General features: G+C 35.1%; 1 protein-coding gene across 5 annotated transcripts in view; it reads left to right on the forward strand.

Moving 5' to 3' along the window:
* Positions 1-21,389, forward strand: part of LOC128242128 (aquaporin AQPAn.G-like) — a 70,963-nt gene that overhangs the window by 13,598 nt on the left and 35,976 nt on the right. Inside the window, exon 2 of one of the 5 annotated variants that reach the window (XM_052959166.1) lies at positions 942-1,019. The exons of 1 other annotated variant lie outside the window; for it this stretch is intronic. In XM_052959166.1, the coding sequence (XP_052815126.1) occupies positions 942-1,019 (78 nt within the window). Of the gene's footprint in view, positions 1-941; positions 1,020-4,503; positions 4,679-10,080; positions 10,264-16,721; positions 16,746-21,389 lie in introns of those variants that run through there. 3 more of the 5 variants (XM_052959170.1, XM_052959169.1, XM_052959174.1) reach the window with 3 other exon arrangements.

Here is a 21,389-nt window from a genome sequence, read left to right on the forward strand (position 1 = left end):
TAGATAAACTATGTAAGCATTATTCAAAATAAGAACTAAAGTTATTTAACTCATCCAGTTATATAAATTTGGTTAGATAGTAACATACAAATCCAGCCATGAAATCGCCCAATGGACTACAATCATTATCGCGCTTATTCGTTATACTTGACAACTTAACATACATATCGTTATACTTAGGTTTCCCGCCTGCGGAAAACATGTACAATGTAAAAACCTTTGCTCGCTACACCCTACTTTTTCATTAAAATCGTACACTATATGATCTTATTATTACTATTACTGTACATACATTTACAGAAAATTGAATCGTTTATCGGTCACCAATAAGTACAACTCTTAATCGTTAAGAATTATAGTTTTACATTTTTATAACTTATAGTTGAGTATTATTTCCCCCAATTTAAGGTACATATTTTGTAAGTACAACTTCCAGCAGGAAATACTTGTTTGATAGCTAAAATATTATTATACACGTATACCGTATATACCCAAACGGAAGTCTGTTTATTTTGTTCATTAAGGTGAATGACTCGTCAATATTGGCAACATATCATAAACATAACATTTTATTGAAATAATTACTTTGTATTTCGGCGAACATGAAAGTTCAATGACTTATTTTTTTAAAACAACAACAATATAAATCGATACTTCAACAGCTCGATATAGCATGCAGACTCATATGAAACACATATCCAACGACTGTAAACCGCCTATTTAAGTTGTCACTAGAATCCTCTCTTGCAATGATGTGCAACCAAAGAAAAATAATATAAGAAGCTTAACAAATGATTTTCAATATGAGCAATCCATCAAATTCTCCCGTGTACAGCCTGTAGCGAGAAATAGCTGACGTCAATAATAAGTTTTAAAATATTCATATTAAAACTTAGTATATTAAAACAAGTATATTTTAAACATTATTTATTATACAATAGGAAGCAGTTAGACCAAAAGATATGGGGAAACAGAGTTGTTTTCATAAAACGATCGCCATGGAAATGCATCACGACAAGGTTAGCACACATTTTACTTACCTTTTTGATATTATAAAGGATAAACATGTGAATGAATATGAAGATGACATCTACTCATTGTGAAAATATGTTGACTAATGGTCCAGACGTCCTGAAAAAAACACACTGTTGTTCAACAGTACACACAAATCATGAAGGAAACATGTGGGTGGGGTTGTAGCGTGTTAAAGGCCAACATCAGTAGAAACATTTTTATTCTATTTGAAGGAACACTTTTTTTGAAAAAAAAGTGATTTATAGATAAAGCGATGGCAAATTAAATACCGATATTGAGCGTGGATGCATTTTGTTTATTAATGTAATTCATAAGTAAGTTACCACCAGTCGCTATGGATGACTACGACAGCACTGATGTTCATCAGTATAAACATGGAGCCACTCCTATCCCGACACTTAAAAATAAGTCGTTATTACTTGATAATTTGCTAGCTGATTACGTTCAAATTTGGAATATAATATTTGTTACACATCAAGCGTACTGCATAGTAATTTAAAATTTCGTTTGAATTGAACAGCAACAAAAATATAAGAGTAACGTATACCTTGTGTATAAAACTAAAGACCTGTTAGTAACCTCTCATTTTCGTCATAATTGATCTAAAAAAACAGTTATGCTTAGCGGACTTGGTTATCATGTAAGTGAGAATAAACTTTTAAAAAAATAATCTGCATTTAGACGCCATCGTTCGTGTGAATCAGCTTTGTTTCGGCTTGCGAATGACTTGTTAGATGCTATTGTGAAACATGAAGCTACGGCACTCGATCTCAGAGCCGCCTTTGATATTGTGTACTATGACCTCTGCTACAAGCAGTATGGTGTTAGTGGGACAGCACTGGACTGGGTCGACTCTTATTTACGACCCAGGAGGTGTCGTGTAAGTGTTAATTCAACCCTTCATCTTCATCATCCCGGCTATATTGTTGTGTTCCACAAGGCAACTTTTAAGGAGCATGTCTCTACCTTTTACTGGGACACTGTTTGATGCTATTTCACCACCATCTATTTCACTTGGCTTTGACGACCACACTGAGAACAGGCTGTTTAAACTAACATATTCAGTAGTTGAAATTCAAGCAATACAGAAAAATGTGCTGTCACAATCAACAATTGGGTGAATGTAAAAAAAGTCAAAAATTGAGTTTATAATGTTCGTTTAACTTAGTAGGCAAGCCTTTGAAAATGTTGAAACATCAAATTTCAATGAGCATGTGAAACGAAAAAGTCGAACATCCATGTTAAATTATTTCAGTATTCGAAGATATCTCAACAAGGAGGTTGCAGAAACTCTTGTGTTGTCACTAGTCAGTTCCCATCGTGACTATTGTAATGTTATCCCCTACGGAATCGCACAGAGTGAGATTAGCAAAATTGCAAAGTCTTCAAAACACACACACACACAGGTAGCATAAAACTCAGTGACGTTATTCTCACATTTGTGTACCATTGATAATCCATCGATTAAAAGCATTCCTGTCATGGACATAGGAAGTTGAATGTTCATAATTTGTCAAGACTGTGTCTAATCTCGAAAAAGAGCTTTCAATACTTCAGTAACGTTATTTTTTAACTGAAACTACGAAACGTCGTATTCGACTAACAAGTTTAATATATTAGTCTTTATTCGTTACAAAATAGTCACAATTGCTCATCTATTTATAAATTATTCCGTTAGCGCTCAGCATCTTTAAGGACAAAAGTAAACCTTATGGTTTCCAACAGAGTCTCCTTTCGCCAAACACGCAACTTGAAATCAAGTGTTTTGTGAAGACAAGTGTATACCCACAGAGAGTTTAAAAATAATCACGTATTTCAATTCATATTGTATTCTAAACAATATACCGTTCATTACGTTGACGTTTCGATAAACTAAAGGTTAATAATGTACTGTATCAATAATGTACTGTATCAATAATGTACTGTATCAATAATGTACTGTATCAATAATGTACCGTATCAATAATGTACCGTATCAATAATGTACTGTATCAATAATGTACTGTATCAATAATGTACTGTATCAAGCACATAATTAAGACTGTCAGTAATAGTTGACGGGAGGACTCGAGGTACAATGCCTGTTTCATACAACCTTAGTTGAGTGCATATTTCATGTTCATATTGTTTTTAATGACATTGTTCGGAATCATTATAAAGATAGACTTTTCAGTGGAAATGAATGTATGCTTCTGGACGATAAGTACTTGGGGTTTACCTATAAGTTTATTATTATTTGTTTTATTGTTAAGTTTCCTCAAGTTAATGCTCACTTTGATAAGATTTACCTTTTGCGTTTTATCTTTAATTAGGATTGTTAGGTTAAGAGTGAGGTATGTGCACTTAAACTGGTTTAAACCCCCAGTAAATCTAAATTTTACTGACCGTTCCAAGGCGGTACGTAACAACCCTTGATAAACATACCTAGTTTTTATATATATATATATAGGATGTATGCACTGTGCTGCTTGTGGAGGTTTGTGCTGTTCTTCCATGTTTCTTGTTTGTGTTTTTATGTTATGTCTTTGGCGTTTACCCAGTGCCATTAAACCTGGTTTATTTTTAAACGTTTTGCTACTGAGCTTGTTTCTGTAGCTTTTCGCATTAATATTTCCATGGAAAATTATATTTATAATACTGAAGTACATGACTGGGCAGAGAAGGCATCACATTGTTGTGAGAAAACCATATCAGGATACACAACACATGCTACCACCTATGGCCATGCATTTATCTGCTCAAACAATAGGTCACTCTCAGGTATTGTAGTATAAGGTCATGTCATTGTTTCAAATAGTCGTTGTTGACAGATTTAATTATTTATGGTTTTAAACAACTTTTGTATTATAGTACGTAACATCCAATAACGGAGCGATGTACTTTATAGTCAAATGATATATTGCATTACTCCTAGGTATTCTTGTTTACTTGTCACTACATTTTCACCTGAAATATAGTCCTATAACAAATAGTAGCGTAACGATGTGGTGTATTGCACAGTACATCGTGTCAAATAATCTATGGGTTATATAATAACCTTACATAAAAGTACGCTAGTAACAAACTACTTCAACCCAGACATTATGACAAGTCTTTATTGAATATTCCATTTATTGGTTACTATTCATCCGTATGTATAAATCCATTAACTTTACGAATGATGCTGTTAATTTCACTGTTCTCATGCTCGAGTTCTGGATATATATCTTAATTTAAAGATAGCTTACTACTTTCTGAAGTATGATAATTGCACTCGTACGTAATTCAAATTCTTGTTTATTGCCTCATTGAACGGTTCGTCCATTTCAATACATTTATGTAACGTACTTAGACATAGACAGCTTATGACGCATATTTATCAGATCCATGGTATGCTTCATTAGACTCTGGTATTTACTTCTTAAGCAATAGATTATTTTTTGTGATTATTATTTTTAGCACGATCACTCTCGCATGAAACTGTCGCGCTTTAAGTTTTAAAATGTATCCTAAAACCACATCGTATTAATAACAAGTGAAAGTGATTACGGGTACATCACTCAGCGATTCTTTATGATATTGATATTTTAGTATTTTGGAATCTTTATTTTTTCAAGATGAGTTGACTGTTTCAGTATGCCGGGCTATGTATTTACAGACAGAGGTAACGTGAACTTCTTTTCTTCTTTTTGATCAACCAAATGTTCTTGGGAAACTCTTATTAGTTAAATTATATTCAATTTTTATACAGATTAACCAACAATTAGAGAATATATTCATGCAATATGTGAAAAACAACAACACGAAAGTTATTTAACTCATCTCTTTTGAAAGTAATCTCCACATACAGCCATGCAATCGCCATCGGGCTCGTTTAGTCGTAAACGTACAGTCGTACAACTTTACAGACAAGTCGTAAACATACGTACAGTCGTACAACTTTACAGACAAGTCGTAAACGTACAGTCGTACAACTTTACAGACAAGTCGTAAACGTACAGTCGTACAACTTTACAGACAAGTCGTTATAATTTGGTTCCCCGTCGAACTTGACTTATTTTTTATTATTATTTATAACATACTTTAACAGAAAATGGCACCGTTTATTGGTCACCAATAAGTACTGCTCTTAATCGTTAAGAATTGTAGTTTTACATTAATACAGATTCGTTGTATATCCCCACCCCTTTTGCGAAACGTTTCGTAAGTATACTTCTAACAGATTTTAAATTGATAATAATAGAGACTACGTGCGTGTTGGCTAAACTATTATCATATACCGTAAACAGACTAACAGAAGTCAAATATATGGATAATATATTTGTGTACGGTGAATAGCTCGTGAATATTTGCAACATGTCATAAATGTACCCCAACACCTGTAAACCGCCTACATACAAACTAGCGCCAAAGTTAATAAGCTAGTATAAAAAGCTGTACAAAATAAAGTGTTATATTTGGGAAATCCGTTAAAATCTCCCGCTTACTGCCTGCAGCAAGCAATAAGTGTCGTCAAACGTAACCTTTAAAGCCATCCAACATAACTAAGTTCATTAATAAAAGTATTATTCAAACCTTATTTATTATACAAAAGGAAGCAGTTAGACCAAAAGATATGGGGAAACAGAGTTGTTATCGTAAAACAATCGCCATGAAAATGCAACACCTTTTATGTATTTTTGGTTTGTAAAATTAACGGATAAGGAGTGTAAATATGAAACCTACTAATTTTAATATTTCTCTTCTTTTCAAAGGTTAACTTTTTTTGAAAAAAAAATCTAACATATATAGAAAAGGCGGTTAAAAGATAAATGCTTATGGTCAGGGAGGATGCACGATATGCATTTCTGTAATTCGTTTGTTGCTACGGATGAATACCACAATACTAATGTTCATAAGCATAGCTGTTCAGGCACTATTCCTGTCTATATTTCAGACTGTTTCAGTCTTTTGATCTATATTTGTGTTCATGGGACGCTTTCCAGACAGTATCATGCAGGATATTGATGTAAATCTGTATATGGGAGTCTGTTCAGACTGTATCGGTATTTTGATATTTATTTGTTCATGGGACGCTTTCCAGAAAGTATCATGCAGGATATTGATGTAAATCTGTATATGGGAGACTGTTCAGACTGTATCGGTCTATTGATCTATATTAGTTGGGCTGTTGCGAATTTAATCATAATGGAATGATGCATCTATGAACATAGAGTATAGTTTTTCGTGTCGGGGCTTTTACGAGTTTTAACATTAAAGAATGCTGCATATATAAACATAGAGTATAGTTGGTCGGGTTAGGGCTGTAACGAGTTTAATCATTATATAATGCTTCATATATGAACATAGAGTATAGTTGGTCGGGTTAGGGCTGTAACGAGTTTCATCTTTATAATGCTTCATATATGAACATAGAGTATAGTTGGTCAGGTTAGGGCTGTAACGAGTTTCATCTTTATAATGCTTCATATATGAACATAGAGTATAGTTGGTCGGGTTAGGGCTGTAACGAGTTTAATCATTATATAATGCTTCATATATGAACATAGAGTATAGTTGGTCGGGTTAGGGCTGTAACGAGTTTAATCATTATAATGCTTCATATATAAACATAGAGTATAGTTGGTCGTGTTAGGGCTGTAACGAATTTCATCTTTATAATGCTTCATATATGAACATAGAGTATAGTTGGTCGGGTTAGGGCTGTAACGAGTTTAATCATTATATAATGCTTCATATATGAACATATAGTTGGTCGGGTTAGGGCTGTAACGAGTTTCATCTTTATAATGCTTCATATATGAACATAGAGTATAGTTGGTCGGGTTAGGGCTGTAACGAGTTTCATCTTTATAATGCTTCATATATGAACATAGAGTATAGTTGGTTGGGTTAGGGCTGTAACGAGTTTCATCTTTATAATGCTTCATATATAAACATAGAGTATAGTTGGTCGTGTTAGGGCTGTAACGAATTTCATCTTTATAATGCTTCATATATGAACATAGAGTATAGTTGGTCGGGTTAGGGCTGTAACGAGTTTAATCATTATATAATGCTTCATATATGAACATATAGTTGGTCGGGTTAGGGCTGTAACGAGTTTCGTCTTTATATAATGCTTCATATATGAACATAGAGTATAGTTGGTCGGGTTAGGGCTGTAACGAGTTTAATCATTATATAATGCTTCATATATGAACATATAGTTGGTCGGGTTAGGGCTGTAACGAGTTTAATCATTATATAATGCTTCATATATGAACATGGAGTATAGTTGGTCGGGTTAGGGCTGTAACGAGTTTAATCATTATATAATGTTTCATATATGAACATAGAGTAAAGTTGGTCGGGTTAGGGCTGTAACGAGTTTAATCATTATAGAATGCTGCATATATGAACATAGAGTATAGTTGGTCGTGTTCGGGCTGTAACGAGTTTAATCATTATATAATGCTTCATATATGAACATAGAGTATAGTTGGTCGGGTTAGGGCTGTAACGAGTTTAATCATTATAGAATGCTGCATATATGAACATAGAGTATAGTTGTTCGAGTCCGGGCTGTTACTTGTAAAGCAAAGAGGGATATCAAATTTACTTGACACAATTGATTGGAACATAAAATGACGTGTCGCATGCAAACCCCAATAAGCACACTTACATTTTTAGTAGCAGTATACCTGCTGAAACCTTGTCGTGCACATATAGACTTAAAATAATTGGTACAAGACTTTGACACAGAAAGGCGGTGCCATATGCAAAATCCACGACATGACTTAAAAAATCAAGGTCACACTTAAGAGTTAAATAATATAGAATATAGTTAGCTGGGTCTATGATGTTATTCTGTCATGCACGGAGATATTTTAAAATTACTTTGCACAAATGTTCGATACATTAAGACGACATCGGTTGTAAGAGCCACGTCCCTACCTCATGATGGAGGCCGGCAAATACATAGTCTATGGTAGCTCATTCAGGATGTAGACGTATATGTAATGCAAGTTCTGTTAAACTGGATGACACCTCGGGGGCATTCGTCACATACCATGACATCTCTCGTGGTTTGGTTTATTTCAGTAGAATTTTAGTAAATCAATTCATATAATTGTAACTGATATTTTTATGTATAATTTCATATTGTTATTTCCCTCTCCCTCTTACTGTCGATTTCTATTTGTAAATAGCGAAAAATTGTTATCATTTTTAAATGCCGTTTGCCTGTTTAAATCCCAGTTTGTCAATTCATATAAAGTATGTCTTATGAGCAGACTGTATTTTCATAGAACAGCAAATCATACAGGGGATATTAATTATAGTCAATTGCTGAATATTATTTGCATCAGTTTGATTTCACCATGGTGTATTTAAGTGCAATGACGATGATATAACATAAATTATCAGCCATGATAATTTGCCCAAGATGAAATCGTCAAATGACTCTGGTGGCGGCTATTTAAATGAACTAGTCAAGCATTAACAGAGACGTATTCAGGTAGATTATCAAAGAAAATAAATTACAAGCATGTGTGTGTTTGTAAATTCATTGGTATGATGTAAAAAGGGCATTAATTCTTGTTTTGATATTAACCAGACATTCGTGGTATCAATAGGCCTTTGCGTCCTGTAACTTTTCAGCGAAAATGTGGAAGTGCCTTTTTCAAAATTTGAAAATTATTTTTATTTATTACTTTTATATGATTTTGAGGATTTGGGAAATAAGATAGGGCTGACAATTGGCAATTGGCATTTTCTTTAACACTTAGGCCACCTGAGCAAATAGTGCTAAGGGTAAGCTCTTCCCATCGCCCACCGCCCGTCCGTTCGTCGACAATTGCTTTAAACGACATCTCCTCCTATATCACATGATCAATTTGAATTAAACTTCAATCGGATGTTCCTTGGATGGTGCCCCTTCAAATATGTTCAAAGAAATGGATTCCATGAAGAACCCTGTTTGCCATGGCAACTGAAGGGAAAAACTTAAACATTCTTCTTCTATTGCTGTATTCCATTGTCCATTTGTCTGGGGTCATAACTGGCACTGTTAGGGGGTCACAAGTTTCTTACAAACTAATAGGGAACTCTTTGTAGTCCTCTTGTCTGAAACCGCTAGGTCTAGACACTTGATATTTATTGAATGTAGCATCTTATTGTAGTCCCCTATGAAGTTTGTTCAAATCGACACTGGGGTCAAGTTGGTCCCGCCCCGGTGTTACATGTTTCCTATAGGTTTATATAAAAAAAATCTTCTTGTCTGAAATCTCTAGGCCCAGTAATATTTTGCATGTAACATCATACAATGGTCCCCCGAAAAATAATGCCCATTGAGACAATACTAGCCGCGCCCTGGGGTTCACAAGTTTCCTATAGACTGACTTAGGGAAATCATTGGAAAAGAATAATTTCAAAACCTCCTTGCCCAGAACTTTCATATTTGTTATGTAGCTTCATATGATGGTCCTCTACCAAATTTGTTCAAAGTATGCACTTTGGATTAAAACCGGTCCCAGCCCCTTTGACCAACTTTTTTATTTTTAAGAACTTTTGTCATTGAAACAAAACTGACAAAATTGATGAGTTGAATATCATGAGGTAATGGCATTGGCGAATATTGATGTGGAGGTGAACTGGAAGAGTTCAAGATGTGTTTATCTCAGTGATGAAATGTTGTGGCCGCTCCCCAGGTCAACAACATATGTGGCACCAGGTGTTATTATTGATTGTCGACTCTGGTATTCTTAAGCCTCCGATTTATCTACATATTAATGTTTCTGACGCTCTAAATCAGGATATATACCGAGGTGGATGATTTAGTTATTTAATTTGAGTGAATGCACCTTAATCAAATACGAATTCAAAAACGTGCATAACTCTTCCTCCATTCAATACAGCACATCCTGTACTTGAGTAAACATCTTTACATGATTCATATGAGAATGGTGTTATTAAATTGTTAACAATTTATGCTTCAATAGATTCAAAAAACTTTATTTTCAATCAATATATTTGTTTGTATTTTATTATGTTTGATATTTTGCACGACCACTCTCGCATGAAACTCTTACGTTTGAAGTTGGAAATATCTCAATCCCACATCTCACTATGGTTTAACATGGCAAAGAAGCCTAATTATCTACCATTATTTCTACTTCATATTTGAATCATTTTACTTAAAAATAATGAATTGACATATGGTATGTGGTGGCTTACACATCAAGATGTGCTATGTATCCGCAGATAGAGGTAACGTGGCTTTTATTATCTTACCATATATTTATATATTATTCTTGATATAGGATATATTTTTTTTAAATATTAATATGCGTTTTATCACAGTTGGCTCAATAATTGGTTCTTGCTTTGAAACGAAATTACAATAAGGGTGTTCCCTTACATCTGTATTGTCTGTCAGCCGTCGTTATAATAATAATAATAATAATAATAATAATAATAATAATAATAATAATAATAATAATAATAATAATAATAAAATAATAATAAAATAAAATAATAATAATGAATAATAATAATGATGATGATGATGATGATGATGATGATGATGATGATGATGATGTTGATGATTAACCATGTTAATTATGTATACACAAGTACACAATTCACACATGTATAATCTCATTCAAATAGCAAAAAGGATAAAAATAAATCATATGAAGCATTAATGAATAATAAACCATGGTAAACACATGTATCATTTCAGGCGAACATTTGGAAATCTTCAAATATGACAGGGAAAATAATCCATTTTGCTCAAATCGCATTAAGATCTTAAAATTTAACTTTTTTTATATAGCTTGATATAAAACCCTCATCTTAGTTTGATATTTCTATATCATTTTAGTATTTTTTAGGTTAAACAGAGCCATCCCTCGTTCAATCAATATCATTTAAGAAATAATTTCCAAAGTGTTCACATTTTCTTGCATGCAGTTTTCATAAATGTATTTATTATGTTCCTGCCTTGTTATACTTAGCACTTATTATTTCCTTGTGATTGTAAACTCTGTTTGTATTAAGTGCATGAATAAACTTTGAAACTGAACTTTGCAATCATTAACCTTAGGCAAACAATGACAATATTTACGCAAGAGGATTTCAATATTTACGTAAGAGGATTTCAAAAGTGCTTGACTTATAAGTTTGAAATATGTATTGTTCATTCAATCTAAATAATGATACTTCAGTTCTTTTTAACATTAAAGAAAGTTATTATAGTCAGTTTTGATAATAGAATGTTTATGAATGCTCTCAATACAAGCTATCAATGATCGCAGTGTATTGTCTGATCTGAAGTGGTTCAGCGTTATTTACATCGTTAAGCATGAGGCACTGTGATTGATTTCTGTTGCAAAAATGGACATTTTTTCTTTGTATTTTTCAAAATATACGAAAATGCCTGAGAATTGATGACTTAAGATTGATTTCTATTGGCCTTTAATGGTTTACAGGGATTCAAAACTCGGCGCCGACTTATAATGGTTAATCTTATTAGTGAGTAAGAGTGCACCTTTAAGTACGACTAGATCTCTGCCCGAGAATAGGTACTGATTTTACCGAGGCCAAGGTCACGTGGCGCTATGATAAGGCTTTGAACCTCAAAGATTAGTTATCTCTAATTAATTGATCAATATATTGGTAATTATTCACATGCGCATTAACTTTAATATATGTATGTAGCTGTTCATTTGTAATCTATGAACTTAAACGTATTGGTAAATGATATTTGATTTTATATGTAAACTGTGGTTATTATGTCTCCGCCATTCTATATAGAAGAGCCATACACTTTTCAGTGCGGTTGTTTGTGCGTCCGTCTGCCTGCCACTCTGTCTTTCTGTCACACATTGTGTCCACTCCTTGTCTCGTAAACCCATTGAAGGATTTTAAATTAAAGCACTGGCCAAATGTCAATGTCAAAGTTCTAGCCATATATTTCGTGTCCGCTTTGTATATCTTAATTACCTTGATGATTATCATGAAACTCGGGTCAAATATTAACCAGATCAAGACCCAGTGCTCAAGTCAAAACACAGGCGCGCCGGTGGAAGGTAAAGTTACAGTTTAAGGTCAAATGGCCGAGTCATAGATAGTCATGTCTGGTCCATATCTCCTAATCACCTCGAAGAATTTGTCAAATTAGAGAGCAGTTCAAGTCAATCAATGGTGAAGGAACAGTTGGTGTATGAACAATGTTGGAATACGGTTTTGAACAAATCAGCAAGTACATTGTCATTTCTTTGGAAATTAACATCGTCCAAATGTCATTTTCGTCAGGTCTGTCGATGGCTTCCTTCAAGCAGCCATTATACAAGATCGATGTAGATTTGTCGATTTTACTGATAAGTAACTTCAGCATTGCCGCAAGATAACACGGGAGACGTGTTGTGTACTTGATTGCGGTAGTTTGGAGTCCGATTCATGTAAGCCCACCTTGGATGTTTTGCTGCATCTCGTACTTCAGGGTGGCGTACTCGCTACCATCATGGTCTTCAGGGTGGCATACTTGCTACCATCATGGTCTTCAGGGTGGCATACTCGCCACCATCATGGTCTTCAGGGTGGCGTACTCGCTACAGTCATGGTCTTCAGGGTGGCATACTCGCTACCATCATGGTCTTCAGGGTGGCATACTCGCTACCATCATGGTCTTCAGGGTGGCGTACTCGCTACCATCATGGTATTCAGGGTGGCGTACTCGCTACCATCATGATCTTCAGGGTGGCATACTCGCTACCATCATGGTCTTCAGTAAACTCTAAGCATTCCACTTGTAGCTGGTGGTGAAATTCAATATCGCGTGGCAGGAAGCGTATAGCAAGTTGTAACCAATCGCACTGTCGAAGAGTAACTGAAGAATTTGGATCATTGGCGAAGTACCTAGATATGGTTACAAGGTCGCTTTTCTCGATGTTAGGCGTGTGATGTGTAGGTCTATCATTATCCATCAACTATACGATTTGCAGCCTTAAGTGATGTCTCTTGAACAATGTGTATGTTGCGGCCAAGGTTGTTCACTTGTCTGTTCAGACCAGAATGTATGCTTTTCAACAATTCTTGTAGTACATTTAGACCACGCTTCAAAAGCCGTTGAGCTCCTTCCTGAGAGGCTCAGCATATCTGGATTAGTGCTGTCAATTTTGAGCAAAATTTCCAAAAACAATATGTGCATTTTAGTTTAAATTTAGTGTTAATATTATAATTTTTAATGTTCGTAATCATCAACTTTTTTATATTTTTAGTATCGTGTTAAAATATATTTCCATTGTAAATATTTATGCGTAAAACACTTTTTTCGATATTTTATGTGCTAAAATTAATAAGACTTATGTATGCACCTAGTTAGAGAATCTATCTTTTCATTAAATATTAAGAAAAAACACACTATAATACCTTGAAATACCTTTTCTACCTACTGTGTGTTTTCCTTTGTCTGGTGAGACTGGTCAAACATCGTTATGTCTTCCTCACCAACCCCTTTAAACCTGGTACAATCTTCCTGCTCTTCATTCAGTTCTCGTTCTTCCATTGGTTATTGTTTTATTTCCTTGATTTCATCTTTTGTTCAAATGTCAGAGGCGTTATATTTACAAAATGTTTACAGAAATAAGTCGTCTTCATTGGCATTTAATAGTTCATCAAATATTGCATCCATCATGATTAAAATCAGTCAATTAGCGATTCTCTTTTTGTTAAAACCGATTTACTGCAGTTTACGTCGTCTGCATTATTTTGACAGGTTGTTAAGAATTTGCCTACGCTTTCATTGAAAAAAGTAGTTCCGTAGTAAATATACCCGCCCACGCGTATTATTGCGCCCAATGACAGGACAGAAGTAAAATAGAAAAGCAAGCGATTTTCAAATACCATCGCAAATTATTCATAAATAATGTGTTATTATTAAACAACAACCATCGTACAGGAATGAGGTGTATATTTAAAGATTGAAATATAATATTGAAAGTGTGTGTAATTTGGTTATTGCTGTAAATCGTTGGTAGCGTTATAAACAGTCGTTATGCATCAATATCAGTATACCTCAGGCAGTATCAGTGTGTATGTAAATGTGATAACCTTTAATAGACAGTATCAGTATATTGATGTATGTCTGTACATGGGTGGCCATACAAGCAGTATAACTACAATGTTATATATCTGTACATAAGTGGCCATACAGGCAGTATCACTTTATTGTTGCATATTTATTCAGAATATAATCATATTGAAATACAAGGGCGCGATCACGGTGATTGCGTAGCCAAAAGTAGGCATTCTTTCTCGACAGCGCAGTAGTATGCGCATTGAGTAATACACACATTTCACTGGTCCACTATTAGGTACATACACTAAAACATGTAATGGGGACTATTCATGTCATCTGATGGATGTTTTTCCGAAGGCCGCGTCCTTAGGGGAACATTTACAATTTTCAATGAACAAGGGTCTTTGGATAAAATTTTAGATTGTAAGAAAATTGAATACTTATCAATTACATTTTTCTTTCAACTTTCTGTAATCTATGGTGTAAAGTTCCGTTTTGATGTCCGTCAATAATTCGATATATCGGTATATAACATGTTTTTACAAAGAATTGTTAGCCAGATAAGAAACTGATACACTAAAACGTATATTTTGCTGCCGGTCAGAAATGTTGACGAAAAATAGACAGCTAGTTGGTCTTCATTCTTTCTGGAATCAAAACGGCATGTTGTGCAAAACCCCAATGTATTGTAGTATACGGTCATGTCATTGTTACAAATCATCACTTTTGACATATTTCTTTAGATTAATATTGTAAGTAACTTTGCATTACACATACTATAGTACAAAGCACCTAAAGGCCAATTTGACGAGTGATATGTGATATTATACAATTATCAGTTGCCTTAGAGGGTGAGTGCATGTTATGTCGACCTATAACTTTAATGTCAACCGAGGCGTGAGCTGTGCTTGACATGAACGTTTCGAGGGTTAACAGTATGTGCTTACCCTCCATGAACTCCGACATTTATTTTATTATATCAAACACATATTGTTTACACTGGCTACGTTTGCAATTATATAACGAGTCAACAATATCGTAATTGATTTAATATTGCTTGCTATAAAAAATACACAGTACTTTTTCACCTTAAATATATTTATTTCGTATACCAGGTGGCTCAAACCACAGTTATCTGCCCCCCGTTGAGATCCGGATGTGAATACAGAAAAAAGGAGTGCTTGTGTTCAAGTATCAATATTTTATTAAAATTGAATGAAAAAGAAGCAAAAAATGTTCTTTTTGCAGAGAACTTGACTGAATTTGACACTCTATTGCAGAAATTGATAGTTTTCAATGAAAATATTGGAAAAATCATAGCTTGTGGAAGTCTGAAAATTAGTTGTTTGTAGCCGATTGACTCCCTGGCGGAAGGGTTATGTATTTGAACTCAATTTTGACAGTCGGGTCAATGGTCGACATGGTGTTTTCTTGTGATTATATTTTGTGTCTTGAATTGTTCTAGAGATGCCATGTCCTTGTTTTTCAACTGGGGTGTGTATAAAGTCAAAAGCCAGGTTAGTGTCTATATGAAACATATAGTAAAAATAACTGTGGTCTCACGCCAGGTATGACAAAATGACGCGTAACAAAACGGTATATTGCGCACAGTTACAGCATTTTGAGATAATCCATGCCTAGACAGAAACTACTTTAAGCCGGGCTTAGGTAGCAGGACCTTGTGGCCATTCGGAACTCCTCGGCCATTTTTATCGAAAACAACCCCGGATGTATGTCGGTACATCAGTAGAAGTAGTTAGTAATTAATCAATTTATATCATTAATAAAATGCAGTGTTTTAGCTTGAATTTAATGATATAAGTTTAAACTGATTGCCAGTGAAGAGTATTATTGCAAACATAATTAAGATTCCTATGAGTTAAGTCATGAAGTTTAACTGCTAAATAAGATTACTATGCGATCTACTTGCAGCGGACTGAAACATACCGATTTCTGCATACCGATTTCTGAGTATGTAAACCGTTCAGTACATTCGAAGTTGTTTTCGATAAAAATGACCGAGGAGCTCCGAATGCCTTATGTCTTGGCTTTTAACCTCAATGATGATTCATATCGTTGATCCATATATTCGTTACCATTCACCTATGTGTACAATCATTTACGTATGACGAATGACGTTGGTCACTTCAATGTCCTCACGGTCCGAAACTGGGTGTGTATCTTAATAGACGGCTTAGTAATTTCAGTTGAGTAAAATTACTACACTTGTTCAAATTCTTGTTCAATACTGCATCGTTCCGCCAATTTAATACACTTCAATATGAACAGCTTATAATGGACATATACATTATTCACCTAAGAGTTGGTGCTGTTGATATATGTAACATTGTATGCTTCAGTAGACACAGCTATTTATTTCCAATTATTTTTTGTTTTTGTGTCTGTGTTTTTTTTGTGTATTATTTTAAGCATGATCACTCCCGCATGAAGCTGTCGTATTTTAAATTTTAAAATGCACCTTAATACCACATCTCAGTTATAAGAAGTCAGCGTGATTACTGATTCATTCCTCGGCGACTCTTCTTAATAATGTCATTTTAGTGTTTTGAATAATATTTTATTCAAGATGAGTTTACACATATCGTCTCAGTACGCCGGGATATGTATTTACAGACAGAGGTAACGTGGATTTAAAATTTCCGTAATGGTAAGCACCTCTCATTATATATCTATACATTTTGTATGTGGATTAACCCATGCTTGAAGAATTGCGATTATATATCAAAATAAAGATCTTAAGTTATTTACCTCATCTTAGTATTTAAGTAAAGTTAAATAATAATGAACAGTTTTATCCGATTGAATCGCCTATCTTCCTCCAAAATGTACCGCGCTTAATCGTTATGACTTTTATAACATGCAAAATAATGATCAAAATCATGTTTCCCGCCTCTGGAACACGTGATTGGTTTCCCGCCTTAGGATCACGTGATATAACCTAAGTCAGCTAGAACATTATTGTTATAAATCAAAATGAATCGCTTAGCTCGCTACAACATTCTTTTTCATTAAAACATTACACGATAGGTTCTAATTTTACTTATAACCTACGGTTACAGCAACGGTATCGTGTACCGGTCATTAATAATTACCACTCTAAATCTATCAGAATTGCAGTTTTACATTACCATGATTAAAACTATCTTGTTTATAATTACACCCAGTGGTACAGTTTACGAAACAGGAATTATAGAATTTGCTTATGTGCCCTACTGCGTTTATACAGCATGAACGCAAGAAAAAAATCGATAAATCCTGGTATATTCACAATGGCCGAAAGGCCGTTCATTTAAGGAATTGCATTTGACGTGTAAATATTGTTACTCAATAGATCTTTTGCAATTACCCAACGGTCATGTGCACTAGCAGATAAATGGTATGTGAGAGTGGTGAGAGGGGGGGGGGGGCAGTAAGCTTCTTAGCTTCACCTACGACATTGGGTAGACATGCATTGATCCTATTCACGCCATAGTCCAATGTAGCGGAACACAGACTATCCTTACAAAGGACTTCTTTATATGATCGGTTGTATTTACTTCCCTTTGACCAAAACGGAGTACTTCTGAATCAGTAAACTGTATCAAAAATAGCAATTTGATATTAAAAGAAAATTGTTTGAATAAAGATTTTGTTGGAAAGATCATAGCTTAACGTTTATTATGCAAATGATATTCCTATATTTAAATCGTTTTCTTGAAGCTGGATACTCGATCGTCTGCACTGAAATACGAGTACATATTAAACAAACTGATAACAAACTGGAGAACTATTTCTCCACATCCGGCGTAGGAACGACAGTCTACGTCTTCGGCGATAAAAACTTTACGTGAAGTGCGTCGCAACTCGTGAAAATATGTTTCTATGACACACTTGAAAAAAAAACGTTCTTTCTCTGAAATCAAAATCTAATGTTTCGTATAAAGACAAGCGTAAATTTGTCCATATATTACATTTGATGTGAAATAGTTGAGTGAATTTTTGCAACACTTCATAATTGATGGATACAAATGGTGCATTTATAATTGAACGTATGTACGCCGTCTTAGATAACATCAAATATAAATTTTGAAATGAATTGCAAAAATAGTTAGATAAAACAGCTTCACTTAATAAAGTTATGTATGGGTAATCCATCAGAGTGCACTATATATTTTGTAAATCCAACAGACAAACAGCGCAATAAATATGATCAAACACTACCTACGCGTGAAAAGATGATGATTCATGGTCGAGCAAGGGTGAATGTGCACGGACATTATTGTTTTATGCCTATTTTATTTCAATTTTTCAAGTAAATATAGACAGAGAGAGACCGAGAGAGACACAGAGAGAGTTACTGTGCTTATAATAATTGTGATTATTATTTTTTATCTGGCCCGCGCCAGATTTTTTTTCCGTTTAAGTATGCATGTGCGGGATACATCATGTACTTTCGGGAGGGGGGGGGGGTAAATTTGACTCACAAACACATTCTCTTTGTATTTAGACTTTTCCGGGAAAAACGTAAATGCTTTTTTTTTGGAAATGTGATAAAACATTATTTCGTAAAATATGTTCAACTCCTAATTACAGCTTTTCATGTTGCATCGGGTATATGAGTCATGCTTGTTAAATGTTGAACCTCAAAACTTTATAGAAGTTGATTTTTTAAAACATTTAAAATTTTGGTCCCTCAATCGACTTTTGCATCGCTGCCCACCCTTAAATCACTTACCTTTCTATCGTACCTTCAGTACTCTGTTAAGGTGACTTGCAGTTAATAGTTTATGGTTAAATCGATGTTAATCATCATGCAATGTAATACCCCATTCTTTAATGTGAAAACGAAAGAAAGAAAATAAAAGAAATGTTTAGTCACCATAAAATAGATGGAGATTCATTAAATAATATATAACTACTTAAAGTACGTATTACATATTGCAACGACAAACAGTTCAAAAAGGTATTTGAACGATGATATAACATCGTATTTATGTTCCAGCATTAAAGTGTTTTCGACTATAATTTGTTTTGTTTGAAAGCAAATTTAATGTTCGAACATTCAGCTTCAAAGTTCAACAAAACGTTTGTAAATCAGGATAACCATTTTTCTAAAAAAAACGATAAATTGTTATTTTCACTGCTGTTCTTGCACTGATAAAACTCAATATTTCATCGAAAAGCATGATAAAAATATGTATATCTGTAAATGGGAGGCTGTTCAGACTGTATCGGTATATTGATGTATATCCGTACATCGGAGGCCGTTCAAACGTATCGGTATATTGATGTATATCTGTATAGGTATATTGATGTATATCCGTACATGGGAGGCTGTTCAGACTGTATAGGTATATTGATGTATATCCGTACATGGGAGGCCGTTCAGACCGTATAGGTATATTGATGTATATCCGTACATGGGAGGCCATTGAGACTGTATCGGTATATTGATGTATATCCGTACATGGGAGGCTGTTCAGACCGTATCGGTATATTGATGTATATCCGTACATGGGAGGCTGTTCAGACTGTATCGGTATATTGATGTATATCCGTACATGGGAGGCCGTTCAGACCGTATCGGTATATTGATGTATATCCGTACATGGGAGGCTGTTCAGACTGTATCGGTATATTGATGTATATCCGTACATGGGAGGCCGTTCAGACCGTATCGGTATATTGATGTATATCCGTACATGGGAGGCCATTGAGACTGTATCGGTATATTGATGAATATCCGTACATGGGAGGCTGTTCAGACCGTATCGGTATATTGATGTATATCCGTACATGGGAGGCCGTTCAGACCGTATCGGTATATTGAAGTATATCCGTACATGGGAGGCCGTTCAGACCGTATAGGTATATTGATGTATATCCGTACATGGGAGGCGGTTCAGACCATATAGGTATATTGATGTATATCCGTACATGGGAGGCTGTTCAGACTGTATAGGTATATTGATGTATATCCGTACATGGGAGGCCATTGAGACTGTATCGGTATATTGATGTATATCCGTACATGGGAGGCCGTTCAGACTGTATCGGTATATTGATGTATATCCGTACATGGGAGGCCGTTCAGACCGTATAGGTATATTGATGTATATCCGTACATGGGAGGCTGTTCAGACCGTATAGGTATATTGATGTATATCAGTACATGGGAGGCCATTGAGACTGTATCGGTATATTGATGTATATCCGTACATGGGAGGCTGTTCAGACCGTATAGGTATATTGATGTATATCCGTACATGGGAGGCCGTTCAGACCGTATAGGTATATTGATGTATATCCGTACATGGGAGGCTGTTCAGACTGTATCGGTATATTGATGTATATCCGTACATGGGAGGCCATTGAGACTGTATCGGTATATTGATGTATATCCGTACATGGGAGGCTGTTCAGACTGTATCGGTATATTGATGAATATCCGTACATGGGAGGCCGTTCAGACCGTATCGGTATATTGATGTATATCCGTACATGGGAGGCCGTTCAGACCGTATCGGTATATTGATGTATATCCGTACATGGGAGGCCGTTCAGACTGTATCGGTATATTGATGAATATCCGTACATGGGAGGCCGTTCAGACGGTATCGGTATATTGATGTATATCCGTACATGGGAGGCTGTTCAGACTGTATCGGTATATTGATGAATATCCGTACATGGGAGGCCGTTCAGACCGTATCGGTATATTGATGAATATCCGTACATGGGAGGCCATTGAGACTGTATCGGTATATTGATGTATATCCGTACATGGGAGGCTGTTCAGACTGTATCGGTATCTTGATGTATATCCGTACATGGGAGGCTGTTCACACTGTATCGGTATCTTGATGTATATCCGTACATGGGAGGCCGTTCAGACCGTATCGGTATATTGATGAATATCCGTACATGGGAGGCCATTGAGACTGTATCGGTATATTGATGTATATCCGTACATGGGAGGCTGTTCACACTGTATCGGTATATTGATGTATATCCGTACATGGGAGGCCGTTCAGACCGTATAGGTATATTGATGTATATCCGTACATGGGAGGCTGTTCAGACTGTATCGGTATATTGATGTATATCCGTACATGGGAGGCTGTTCACACTGTATCGGTATCTTGATGTATATCCGTACATGGGAGGCTGTTAAGACTGTATCGGTATACTGATGTATATCCGTACATGGGAGGCTGTTCAAACTTATCGGTATCTTGATGTATATCCGTACATGGGAGGCTGTTAAGACTGTATCGGTATACTGATGTATATCCGTACATGGGAGGCCGTT

Source organism: Mya arenaria, chromosome 8 (genome assembly GCF_026914265.1).
Source record: "Mya arenaria isolate MELC-2E11 chromosome 8, ASM2691426v1".
In the NCBI taxonomy this organism is placed as follows: Eukaryota; Metazoa; Mollusca; class Bivalvia; order Myida; family Myidae; genus Mya; species Mya arenaria.